We start from the raw sequence: 13,880 nt of genomic DNA on the forward strand, positions 1-13,880 counted from the left end.
CTCAGCACTCCCTCATGAAACAGGTCTCCCACCGTTTCTATTCCTGCTCTCCTCTAGGTTCCGAGGTTCGTGCCTCCCAGGTTCCACCCTCCTGCCTCAATCGCAATTACCTCCAAGGGTAGGGCCAGGGAGTACGGGGGGCCAACTCCAGCCCTTTTCGCACACCTCTTCCAACATGCTGACGCCACTCTTGTCATCAGGCTGTGCATGTGGGGAGTGAGCTTCCTGTTTGTCATTCGCGCAATGAACCGATTTATATCCTCCACCACTGGGGCGGTACACCTCTCCAGTTGACCCTTACCTGTGAGCCATCCGGCTACCCATTGCAGCTGGGATGCCAGGTAGTAGGCTTCAAAATCTGGCGCTCCTGGGCCCCCCTGGTTAGTTGGTCTGCATAGTATCGAGAGCGAGGTGGGTCTACAACCATCATCCCATATAAGTTCCCTGAGTAGGGTGTTCAGTTCACGAAACCATGCTGTTGGTATCAGAAGGGGCAAATTAGCGAAGTAGTATAGAAGCTGAGGCAGCATGACCATTTTGGATAATGCTACTCTGGCCATTATTGTTAGTTTCAGCGAGCGCCAGAACCCAACCGAGGACTTCAGGGATCGTAGTGCTCTGCCCAGGTTACTCTCGTGCAAGTCTGCCCTGTCGTGAAACACCTGTATATCCAAGTACTTGAAGGTTCGTGGGGCCCAAATCATATCCCCAGGGCATGTTGTCGGGCGTTCACCGCCTGGTGCCATAGGGAATACGCGTGTCTTGCTACGGTTGAGGCAAAGTCCTGATATAATCCCATAGTTCTCCAGCACTCCCAGCGCCCATGGGAGATCCTTCTCTCCGTCCCTAAGGAAGACAAGTATATCATCAGCATATAGCGAGATGATGTGCTCTTGGTGTCCCCATTCCACTCCTCTACCTACGCCGTCCTGTCGCATCTGGGACGCCAGCGGCTCGATGGCCAGGGCGAATAACAGTGGGGACAATGGGCAACCTTGTCTGGTTCCCCTGTAAATTGGGTAAGTGTCGGACACCGTCTTACCTGTCCTCACTCTTGCCAGCGGTGATGCATATAGTAGGTCCACCCATTTGACCCAACCTTCACCCATTCCCATACGGAGCATCACTGCTCTCAGGTAGTCCCATCTGATCGAGTCAAACGCCTTCTCAAAGTCCACCGCGAGCAACACCCCCGCTGCGGGCCTCGCGTCGCTAGGCATATTCAGGACCGCAAAGAGACATCTCAGGTTCAAGGAGGTGCTGCGATTCCGAACGAAACCATTCTGATCTCCATGTACCAGAGTTGGTACATGGTTGAGTAGACGGTTGACCAAGATCTTGCTTAGTATTTTAAAATCACTGTTTAGCATTGACAAGGGGCGGAAGTCGGTTACCGAGGGCTGCCTGGATTTTGTCTTGGGAAGTGGGATCACCATTGCCTCTCTCATGGTGCACAGCATTATCCCATTCCGTAGCACTTCTGTATACATCTCTACCAGCTGGGGGGGCCAGTTGTTTCTCGAATTTTTTGTAAAATTCTATGGGGAGGCCAGGCCCTCTGTTCCCTGGGTCTTCCCAGGGGCTAATTGCGCTATAGCTTCACCGACCTCCGCCAACGTCATTGGGCCCCCCAGCATATCCCTGTCTTCGGTCGTCAGGCTCGTTATAGGTATCTGTTGTAAGTAATTATCGAAGACCTCCATGCTGATTTCAGCCGGTTTCCCATATAGAAAGGTACAGTATTCCTTGAATGCGTCATTTACAGGGCCTGGCCTACTTCTGCATGTCCCTTCCTTATCCAGCACATTTGTAATGGGCTCGCCCTCCCCACCCGGTCTCACCAACCAGGCTAGCATTTTCCCAGACCTACCCTCTTCAGATTGTAAGGAGGCGAAGTATTTTTGTGTGTTGTGGCATCTGAGTTGTTCTTCGATCTGGGAATGGTCCCTCCTTGCCTGATTATATTTCTCATTTACTAGTGTGTCCGCCCCCTGATTCAGTTCTCCCTCATGTATTATCTTCTCTAGCTTGGTCAGTTTCCTTTCAAGTGTGCGTCGAAGTACAGCCGATTGTCCCAGGCAAAAACCCCTTGTCACCACTTTGAGGGCCTCCCATTCCGTAGATCTAGAAGTGGTGGATCCACTGTTAGATTGAATATGGTCAGTCAGGTGCTGTCTCAGAGTGTTTCTGTATGCTGGGTCCTCTAGTGCTGTAGGGGTCAATCTCCAGGCCGGAATGGGGGGCCTAGTCTCTGTCGCCATCCATGTTACCAGTAGGGGGTTATGGTCGGACAGTGTACGTCCCAGATATTCTGAGTGGACCATCCCGCGTGCAAGGTCTGCTGTGCACGCCACCCTGTCGATTCTGGTGTGGAGCCGGTGAAGGCCCGAGTAATATGAGTAGTCCCTGTTATATAAGTGTTGTTCCCACCAGATATCCACCAGCCCCCAGGAGTTCAACCATTCACTAAGCTTCCAGGCTATCTTACTTGACACTGCACCCCCCAGCAGCGGGGGAGTGGACCTATCCAAGTCTACATCTAATATACTATTAAAGTCCCCTGCAACCAAAAGTTCCCCTCTCCTCTGGCGGGTGAGGTGGCTCGACAGTTTCGTCAAGAAGGGAATCTGGTCTACATGTAGCATAGGACAATCGGTGTGCGTACAAACTTCCCTCCAGGATCACAAACCTCCCCTCCCGGTCTATGTTGGAAGCTTCTATCTCTAGGGGAACCCCAACATGGACCCAGATCATTACTCCCCTTGTGTATGCTGAGTACTCTGTTTCGAACACCCGCCCCCTCCATCTGCGTCTCAACCTCTCAGGTTCACCAGCCGCTGGGTGGGTCTCCTGTAGCATTGCTACCTGTATATTCCTCCTTTTTAAGTAAGCCAGAACTTTTTGTCGTTTGGCCGGCGACCCCATCCCCCTAATTCCACGTTAAGAAGTTGTATTCTGTCATGTTGGTGATTTTTAGATTTATATTGGCTACTCTTTACTACTCTTACCATCAGCTCTCCCCTGCTCTTTAATGAAATACTGTTGTTACCCCACCATTCTCCACCCCTTGCCATCCTAACTTGTAACTGCCTATCTCAACTCCCCCTCCCCAGGGCGCCTCTCGAACAGTAGGCTGCCCAAAAACAAAACAAAAAACCTGTGCAACAGTGCAGCTTGTTTCATCTTTTAGTTGCAGTTCTCGCCAGTCCACCTGTACGGGCGAGATTCCAGTGGGGGGGCGGCCCTGCACGGAGGGGCCTTTAGTGCACCAGTTACACCTGCCCCGGGGTGTCCGGTGAGCCTTTGGGCATCAAAGGTCGTCTGCAGTCTGTGGGGTTACTATTGGGTCTTGCACCGAGCTGCTCGAGCCTCCCGCCGATGATATCACGGTCTCGTCCGATTCTCCTCCAGAGCCCTCCGGGGGGGTCCCTTCTCCATTCATACGGGCCGCTGCCTCTAGTGCCGCTCTTCTGCACACTTTCTTTTTGGTTCTGGGATGGTGTCAAGCGGGTGCGGCTTCGGGCCCGTTGTCCCCTGGGGGGCCAACGCGGTCCGCCTCCAGGCGGGCTCCCCCTCCCGAGCCACTCTGTCTGGGCCCCACGGGCTTCCAACCACTCCCATGCCTCCTCCGGGGATTAAAGGAATGTTGTTTTACTGTCTAGCATTACTTTCAGTCTAGCCGGGTACAGCAACGAGTATTGTATACCTTCGTCCCTTAAGGCCCTTTTGACTGCCATGTATGAGGCATGCTTACTCTGTACCTCTGCTGTAAAATCCGGTAACAGTATGACTTCGCCATTTGCTACTTTGAATGAGCCCTCTTCTCTTGCCCTTTGCAGCAAGATGTCCCTGTCTCTGTAGTGTAGTAATCTTGCGATTACCACTCGGGGGGGCCTGCCCGGCACCAGGGGCCTCGAGGGTACGCGATGTGCTCTTTCCAAGGTATAGAAGGAGGTCAGCCGGCCCGGCGCCACCACTGTGCTCAACCATTTTTCAAGGAATTCCACCATATTTGATCCCTCGGCCCCCTCCGGGAGGCCCACCACTCGCACGTTATTCCGCCGGCTTCTCCCCTCTGCATCCTCTGCTCTTCGCTCTAGTCGTGTCACTCTATCTCTGAGATGCGTCATTTCGGCCTGCAGGTCTTTTTGTTTAGGTGCGATATCAGCCAGTGTGGTTTCTGTCTCTTAGACTCTGTCTGATAATTTGTGGTGGTCAGCCCTCAGGAGGCCCAGCTCAAATGCGACCTGATTGATGTCGTGTTGCAGTGTTAATTTAGTGTCTTCTATCGCACCTAATATTCTGTCTAGGGTGTCCTGCACATTGACCTGCGGTGGATCCTGTACGTCCCCCCCCTTTGTGCCCGGGGGCCGCTGTGTTGTCCATGGCTTTAGCCTTGTGGCGGTTCTTAGGGGACATTGAGTGCACAGGTGATCGTTCTCCCAGGGGACGAATCAGACTCCAGTGTACCAGTTCAGGGGTTCCTCCTCCTAGAGCTTCCGTCTCCAGCACAATTCAAGGCCCACAGAGGCTCCCATGCAGGATCCTCGCAGCACCGGGGACCCGTGCCTCCTCGCCCTGGATCTCGGTGGACTGAGGGCACGTTGCACTTGGGCAAAAGGAACATCACCGGACCGGTCATGGTAGTCGCCGCTTCAGGAGTCGGACCGGTCCAGACAACCAAGGCGCCCACTACGGACCACTCTCGTGGGGGACCACCGCCTGGGGAACCGCGGGCCGCTCCCACCGCGCTTCGGCAGGCGAGCCCCACCAGGCAGTCCATCCACCTCTAACAAGGAACCGTAAAGCGCCGCATCGCTGTGCCTTACCCGCGGGCCAGTAGTCGTCCGCTGATATTCGGCTCCTCAAGGGGCGTGCCCCCGTCAGGGTCACCCTGGGATCCTCCTCTCGCCAGAGGCAGCTGGGCGGTCCTAGACGTCCTCCAGCCCGGGGCCCGTCGGGCCAGACCTCCGCCTCAAGGCCACTGCATCGCCCACGCGGCGGGTCACCACAGGCCTGGTTACTCGCCAGGGGGTTTCCTCTATCAGCCAACCGTCACGCCCGATCGGTGCCCCCAGCACTCTCCTCCTCCAAGGGGGGGCACCCCAGGGGCCAGGTCCAGCCCGCAATTGCGTGCCGCCGCTCAAGGTGAGCGTCCACTACTTCAGGGGCCCCCCGGGCTCTGCTAGACACCCCGCTCCGTGTGCTGGCCCAGTGTCCCAGCAGGTCTCCCAGCAGCCGGGCCCCCAGCTAGGCCCGGGGGTTCAGGGCCACGCACGTTCCCTTTCCAGCTGCCTCCTATTTGCTTCCTCTAAATCAGGAGGAAGGGGGCAGAGGGCCCGCTCGCAGCCCAGGCCGTCGTCACTCCGTTCCCCGCGGCCGCGGGAATGCGAGGATTCCGGCCCGGCCTGCTCCTCGATCGGCCCGGCGGGGGCCCCTCTGCTCACCAGTGGACTCCGGGCAGGAGGGGGGCCGCCTCGCCTTCTCAGCCGCGGTCTGCCGGCTCCTCCTCAAGTGGCGCGCGGTCGCATACCCAGCCGCGCGCCTGCTCACTCGCTCACCCTGACTCCCGGCACCAGCGCGGAGACAGGCCCCTGGCCTGGAGGCTCGCAGCACGCCTCCGACGCGATCGGGCGGGTCGCTCCGGGCTCCGCCGGTGTTCTGATCCCCCACGCGGGTCTCCGCTCCGGCTCCTTGACAGTTTGCCCCGGGGGCGGCCCAGGATAACAGAAGAAGTTTTGGCACCTCCGGAGCAGACGGATCAGGCGTGCGCCATCTTCGGCTTCGTAGCCACGCCCCCTCTACATCATATTCTTCACTGGAGTAATGAGGCTGCTTGTCATGTTTCATTTAATTCACAATGAGGATAAACTAAAGAGGTTTGTACTTGTATTTCTGGGGTGTCTACCTATTCTAAAACCATTATCTGGCTATTTTTATTTAGCTGTGACCCTGCCCTTTTGAATGCTATTGTCATTTTTTGTAAACATGGGTTTAGTGTCTGCTTGGCATGGAACACACAGTCATTGTTAGGTCTTACTTACAGTTTTAGCTATCTGATGGCAGCAGACATATTATTATATCAAATAAACACATAGCATGGGCTATGTGCCTCTTGCTCATGGTTGGTTGGCATGGGCTTACCATGTTTTGACTGTATCCTTCCACTGCTGATGTCAAACTGTGCACTGCAGTGCACGAGGGACTATTTTCTCTCATCCCGCTGTGTCTCGTATTGATGTTCACTCCTTTTTTACCTCCGCATTTAAAAAAAAAAAAAAATTACCCCCTCTCTCAGGGCCCATTTGCCACCTCGGGCCCCTCATGTGGATGGCCATTTTAAAATAGTTTTTCATGTATTATAAGATAGCCGGCCCGTGTATGGAAGCATTTGTGTGCAAAGTGGTTATCATGGGATGATTTTTCCTAAAGCAAACGTGAACCATTACAAGATAGCTGCCACACATATGAGTGCAAGCATGATGAAAACCGTGAATGTTGTGTCATGCAAAGTATGTATTGGCTTTGCCAATGCTTGTTCATAACTCAACAGAAGATATATGACACAGAATGATATTCAGGATGCAGGGAGTTTATATGACCACTTGCAGCATTCCTCTCAGAGGCGAGTTTCAAATCTTTGAACACTTTTTTCATTACTGGCTTTTATACTGTTTTGACATAAGGTGTTTTTTTCAGTATTGGGTAGACCAAATCAGTCTTATGCTTCAAAGCTGATGATGCAAATGCGGCACATTGTTTTCTGACATTTTTGTTTTTTGTACATTCAGCCCTTTGTAAATAAAAATATAGGCCCAATCATTTTTTGACCTGGGCTAAGTGCCTTTTTCTAAGATGAAAAGGTACAAGTGTTCTGCTCCAAGTTGGGTCGTCGTGCCATGGTTCTGGCAAATGTCAAAAACCTAAGGTCTTTTTTGGAGTTTGGCAGATGGGATACTCCATCACAAACATGCAGATGTGTGGTCCTCTATATTACAGGTACATTATAGCTTATGCCTATTATAATATGGTAGACAAATAGCTGCCATATTTCGATGGATTATCCTGTCTGCCAAACTCTAAAGAAGACCATTGGTCCTGACTCCACAGCCACTGCAAGGACTATATAGCATTTCTCTCTCTGCTGTTTGAATTTATTCAGAATAGAACGAGGAGAAGCCGCACGCTAGGGTGGCCCTTTGGCCATATGTGTGTAATCCATGGATCTGCCAAGTGGCACTTGGGGCAGAGAATAGAGCACTTTTTCCAAATCCTGCAGCAAAAAGAATGTGAAAACTACAAATATATTCTTTGTAGGAATGATTCTGATATAACCCTCATTATAGTTTAATATGCTCTAGTTCACAAACATTACACATTCTTTCTCCAGGTTTGTTTCCAGTGGTGGGCACTAAACAGTCTGAAAATGGGTCATTGTGAGTTTTTTGTCAATGTCAGTGAACTGAGAACATCGCACTCTAAACCTAGCGACTACAGTTGTTCAGGATTTTTTTTTTACTTTCAGTCGCAAGACTGAATTTTGATATCCTTTATTTTGCTAGGAAAAGATACTGTAAATTATTTTTTGCGGACAGTAAATTCTTTTTTTGTAGACAATTTATTAGCAAAGTAAATAAACAATTGTACTTGCGTGATCCGCCTTTTGTGCTGCCAAAAATACTGCCAAATATCTTAATGCTGGAGATTGTTCCTATGTATTTCAGCAAATATTTTCCAAAGATGTATTTGAATTGGTTCACCCCGTACCTCGCTGGTAGACATCAATTTGTACAGATGGAAGCCTTCAGATCCCCATCAATCTTTGTCTCATTTGGAGTTCCACTATTCTTGCACCCATTATGTTTATACTGCACATGGGACAAGTGGGAGTACTTCTTACCCAACAAAACATTCCTATATCCACCAACATGCTGAAAACACCCAACACCACCTTAAAACGTCATCAGCTAATTGCGTCTTTAAACTCGGAGCTTGGACCTTATTCAAACTTAGATGCGTATGACATATCTAAAACTTAGCAAAGACTGTTTTTGTCCTCATAAACAGAGGTTATGGATAAACAGATAGTATGGATGTAGCTGGATTCTAGCTTCTTACTTCATCCAGAAACTCCTTGAGCTTTCTCATGACTCCTTATTATCTTTTAAGGATCATATCAAGGAAAAGGCATTAGAAGCTTTGTTCGATCTAACTTTACTGCACAAACATAAGACATTCCTCATGACTATGAAATCTGTAACACCAGCCCTGACCCTCATTTTGTGACAAACCGACAGAGGTCTCCCAGAATCTTCTTTAACACTAATTATGGTCCTTTTGTTATGGGGCAGCCCCAATAATCCCCAAACAAAGACTTTCCCTAGTACCAATGCACAAGCGGAACCAACAAAACAAGATGCACTATGAAACAATGGGCTTCATGCTTGATTAATGATATTCTCAGATCTACATGAAAGGGTGCCCAGATAGAAAATCCACTAAGACAACATAATAATGGCGCCAAGCAAGCTGAAGCTAACAAATTAATTTCTGACTGTTAAGAAAGTATCCAGGAATATCTGTATTCAAATAGGCACTAAAAATGGATCCACCGCAAAATACAAGCAGGTACTTACCAGGTGTGCTGCCATCAAAAATAGGCAATTACTGTTACTATCACTCAGATGGAGCAAGTGCTTTTATGTCATGTCAATTATGCAGCATTGATCAAACCAAGGAAGAACACTGTCAAGGAAATTGTAACATATACAAAAATGTCCCCTCTTCCTTCCCTTACTGAAATACTATGTGACATGGATTCCTACCAGATTTTCTAGTTACCTGTAAAATAATTGGTGCCATGAGGCAGAGTCAATCACATGTAATGGTAACACCAGGTACCCCACTTACCATGTCACTTGAGGGCCTTTTCTCTCCATTGGATCCTTGAAGAAGCTCTGCCTCCTCAGGCAGTCTGTCTGTTTTCATTTCCACTACAATATTGTCTTTCTGGTCATCTGGATTTGTTCTATGGGGCACATGAAAACTCAGTTTAATTATGTGTTTTTGAGGTACTTGAGGCGGCAAAAAAACGATCTTCATAGCAGTTGGCTGCTACTTTAAGGGGCATTGCTTTGTAAAACTTACAGAAACAAAACATTAAAGTATTAAGTGTGCCTCAATAATGGGGACTGTCTAGCACACTCATCCACATCTATATTCAGCCAATGGCTGCGCTGAAAAACCCTGGATATCTGCAGATGGTTCCATAAAGAGTGATGATGTAGTACTCTGTATGAGGAAATACCTTTTCTGCAGCATCACCCACAATTTTTGCCGGTACTTTTTGCTAGATTTAGTGGTGGTTTACAGACTCTGAGCACTGGGGCGCTGGCGTCCAGTGCCCAGTGTATGTGCTCTGATCCCTAAAGCATATGTGCAATTGGCTTACAGCTGATTGGCATATTTAACTCACTTGTAAGTCTCTAGTATATGGCACAGTGTCTATCCAGGGCCTGTAAGTTAACTGTCTCTAGTGGACTGCAGCACTGATTATACCTCTACTACAGAGACAAAATGAAAAATAAATCTAGGCCTGCCACTGCAGCCTAACATGGCAGTTTTAAAAATCCAAATTCAACCTAGCACAATAATCCCTCCAGCAGACCTAAAATGTCCTTTTCCGGTCAAATCCTACCAGTCAGCTCAGCTGTCTGGTATGCTAATAACAGCTTGGGGACATTTGGAAAGCATCCCTAGGAATTGATTCTGCCCATTGCTTACCATTGGGTTTGTGGCTTGTAATTCACATTTGCTTGTGTTCGATTTTGTTTAGGATGTCCAGCTTGAGTTAATTCTTTCCCTTGCCAAACTCTATTTACTGTATTCTTCCACCAGTACAGAATTTCTGTAAACAGGTCTTTAAATCATGTTCTTATCTTGTCACATTTACTGTGCATTCAAAGACAGAGGTCAAACGTCAGAGGAGTTTTGTGTTTACTTTTCTTTCTCTGACTTCAGAGTTAGAGTATTTATGTGACAATCTGGCTACTTGGTGTGTGCTGAACACTTTTAGTTTATTTTTGTAGCATAAAATTAAAAAGGTCTGTAATGAACTGTGCAGATATTTCACAATATGGAATCACAAATGAAACACATTTGATCTAATTCTGAAGTGTGGTGGAAATAAATATTTTAATATGATCAAAACAAATCAATACAATAGGTTAAGACATTTCCATCCATTATTGTTTGTGCACTGTATATATTTCATCAGTAAAACTGTTTGTTGGTGCAAACGTAATGGCCATTTCAATTGAAAATGAGGTGTCTGTATTGGCAGTGCGCTAACAAGTCATGCATACTCTACTTTACCAACACTCCACTCTGCACTCTCTACTCTGTGCCACACCGCTCTATACTTTTCTACTCAAGGCCTCTCTACTCAACACTGCTCTACTCTACACCACCTTAGTCTATGTCAGTACACTGTACCCCACACTACTCTACTATGCACCACTGCACTTTTTGTCACTGCACTGTACGCCAATCCACTCTAATCTATTGTCAACTCTGTACACTGCACCTTACAGCACTCCACTGTATGCCACTACACTCTTCGTCCCTTCACTCTACTCTGAAACAATCTGCTCTATACCACTGCATTCAGCCATTCTGCACCATTCCACTCTATGCCACTCCACTCTAGGCCACATCACTCTGTGCCTCTCTACTCTACACCACTATACTCTATGCCAGTCACTCTACCCCACCCTAATTTGCTCTAGTGCACTCTTTGCCACTGCACCACTGTATTCTGCACCACTGCACTCTACGCCACTGTAATGTAATATATTCTGCACCACACCACTCCACAACACTGCACCCTACACCACTCTACTCCATGCCACTGCACTCTATGCCAATCTACACCTCTGCATTACTCCACTCTGTGCCATTCTACTCTGAAGCAATTTACTCTATTCCACTGCACTGTATGCCACTGCCCTCCACACCACTGCAATCTACTGTGCACCACTTTAGTCTACATCACTGCTTCAATGGACTATACACCACTTTACCCAAAACCAATGCACTCAAAGCCAATCTACTCTGCATCACTTTACTCTAAGCTGCTCCACTCAAGTCCACTCTCTGACACTCCACTCTCCAACACTGCACTCCAAGATGCTCCACTCTATGATGCTCAACTCAATTAAAATCTACTCCACTCTACTGCATTCTGTGCCCCTACACAACACTATTCCCCACTTTATGCCACTCAATGACGGTGCTCCACGATGCTGTATGTAACTCCCTCTACACAAGCCCATACTCTTTACTCCACTCTATTCTACGACACACTACTCCACTGCTCCACTCTACCCTATGCCACACCACTCCACTCTACAATACTCTAGTCCACTGTATGCCCTTCTACTCCCCTACACTACTCCACTCTGTGCCATTCCATATGACAATATACTAAGCTGTGTCACTCTACACTGCAAAACATTACTTCACTCTATGCAACACCCTCTATGCCACTCCACTCTGCCCTACACTACTTCATGACACTCTATGCCACTCCACTCTACAACACTCGAATCCACTCAGAAACGTCTCCACTGTACGCCACTCAATTCTACTCCACTCTAAACCCTTCCACTCAACTACTATACTCTGCACCCTTCCACTCTACGTCATTCTACTCCCTCCACAATACTCTACACCACTACACTCTGAGACTCCACTTCACTCCACTCAACCCTACTCTTCGCCACTCCGTAACACTCCACTCTATTCCACTCTTCTTTACCCCTCTACCTTTTAGCCATGCCGAATAGCAGCCACACTGGTGTTCAACATGGCTAGAACATAATGACAAAGCTAAAAGCTCTTGCATAGATGCAACCTATTGGCTTTGCCAATGCTTATTAATACTTATATGTCACCCCTAAAGTAGGTCCTAAGGGTCCATAGGGCAGGGTGCATTGTATTTCAAAAGCAGGACATGTGTATTAAGTGTTACATGTCCTAGCAGTGAAAAATCTCAAAAGGTGTTTTCACTGTGACAAGTGTGGCTTGCTCATAGAAAACCACTGGGCTGCATTATAACATCTTATAATGTGCAAATTCAGTTTGGGTCTAGCTAGAACCATGATTCAAAGACTCAAATTAATAGGAATTTAAAATCCCATCTGATGATAAAGTTCGATTTTTAATTTCTATTTTGAAAATGCCACTTTTAGAATGTTGGCATATCCCTGCTTAAAGCTTCTAGTAACCCTTTCTGAGATAATCCCCAACTGTCATCTGGCAGCCTGCTGGAAGGGGTGAATTGCTCCCAGGAAAGGGAACAAAGGGCATCAGCTAGAAGGATGTGTGACCTCCTCATGACATGATGGCCTGAGGGATGTGCCCACCAACCGTACATGCTTCAAACAGACAGGCCCTGCCACTGGCAGATGTAATCCACATCTAGGCCTGCCTTTGTCATTGTCTTAAAAGCTAGAGTGGCACCAATCCTAGAGGAGGGGAAACCTGTCAGTGTACTAATTTTGCAGCAGGAGTTCCTCATTATGCTGGACACACTTTGGGGGTATGCCCTAAAATCTGACCCAGAGAAGAAAGGTTCTAACATTTTGGATTTTGACAGATAGATGCACTGTGGCATTGTTTGGTGTCACCCTCCACAAATAAATCAAGTAAGAGTGGGTTGAGTTACCCATGGGAATTTTACTCCTATTAGTTAGGCAGTCCTCCCTGACCACATACTGGAGACTGGCATCAAAATGGCACCCTTAGGTACCCTCTAAAGAACCCTGCTGGAGCTGTGGAAAGCAGAAGAAGGATTGTACTTGCTGAACCAAAAGACTGGATCTCGGGAGGACTAAGCCTACTGTTTTACCTGCGGAGAGAAACCCCAAGGGCTGGACCTGCTCCCACTTGACTGGAGAACATAGGACTGGATTCCAAGGGCTAGTTGGTTAGCCTCCTGTTAAGCTCCAGGAACACAAAAGCTTCAAGAAGCCTTCAACAAAGAAGGGCCCAGCTGATCATTTCCACATAGATTTGCCTTGGGTCCTGCTGGTGGCTTCTGAGAAACTGAGCCCTAACTCACCAAGTGGTGCCCAAAAGGGCCTGGACCTTTGGCTAGTGTTAAAGTGTAATCTTTCCCCCTCAAGACTGCAAAAGTAGTGACGCAGAAATTATTTCTGAACTTTTTTTAGAAAGAAGCCAGAGGTTACCATGCACTGGTGCTGAAACGCAGCTACCTATATTGCATCACCGTTAGATTCAATTATTGGTTTACCCCGCTGAAAGCAGCTAGACTTCTAGAAAAGTTTCTGAGCCAGAATGTGGAGGGCTTAATCGTGATCATTGGCGAGCAGCACTCCACAGTCACCTAGCTCTCCATCGGATCCAGCTAGCAGCCTGCTCAACTGTCGAGAAAATTCCTCAAGAATACAGAATAAATCTAAGGGGAATTGGTGTAGGACAGTGCCGCAAGTCTTCTTTCTGCATTACCCTACGCCAATGTGAAATGGAAGGAATGCATTGTATTTATGAAATATGGTGCATTTCTGTCCTTTCCCCTTGCGGTAGTGTACAACTGGCTGCCTACCACAAATGCAGGAACCCTTGCACCGTGCAGGCATCCTTGCACCATGTGCAAGGCTGCTTGAGTTGCACGCAGGATTGTTTTTGTGAAGGAAGGGAAATCGTCTAGCACAAAAACAATACAGACTTTCTGTGTGCGCTGCAGAATGTGTTTTTATCTTTCAATGAATGCTGCAGAATGCAGCACACATGGAAAGAGGAAAACACGAGGAGAAATGAAAATATTTCTCCTTGTTAGGCTTGCTCTGGGGACATAT

General features: G+C 48.1%; 1 protein-coding gene across 2 annotated transcripts in view; it reads right to left on the reverse strand.

The window, feature by feature from the left end:
- MCAM (melanoma cell adhesion molecule) overlaps positions 1 to 13,880 on the reverse strand; it is a 172,792-nt gene that overhangs the window by 11,545 nt on the left and 147,367 nt on the right. For both annotated transcript variants that reach the window (XM_069224843.1, XM_069224844.1), the window contains exon 15: positions 8,911 to 9,028. In XM_069224843.1, the coding sequence (XP_069080944.1) occupies positions 8,911 to 9,028 (118 nt within the window). The remainder of the gene's footprint in view (positions 1 to 8,910; positions 9,029 to 13,880) is intronic.

The sequence above is a fragment of the Pleurodeles waltl genome, chromosome 3_1 (genome assembly GCF_031143425.1).
Source record: "Pleurodeles waltl isolate 20211129_DDA chromosome 3_1, aPleWal1.hap1.20221129, whole genome shotgun sequence".
NCBI classification, from domain to species: Eukaryota; Metazoa; Chordata; class Amphibia; order Caudata; family Salamandridae; genus Pleurodeles; species Pleurodeles waltl.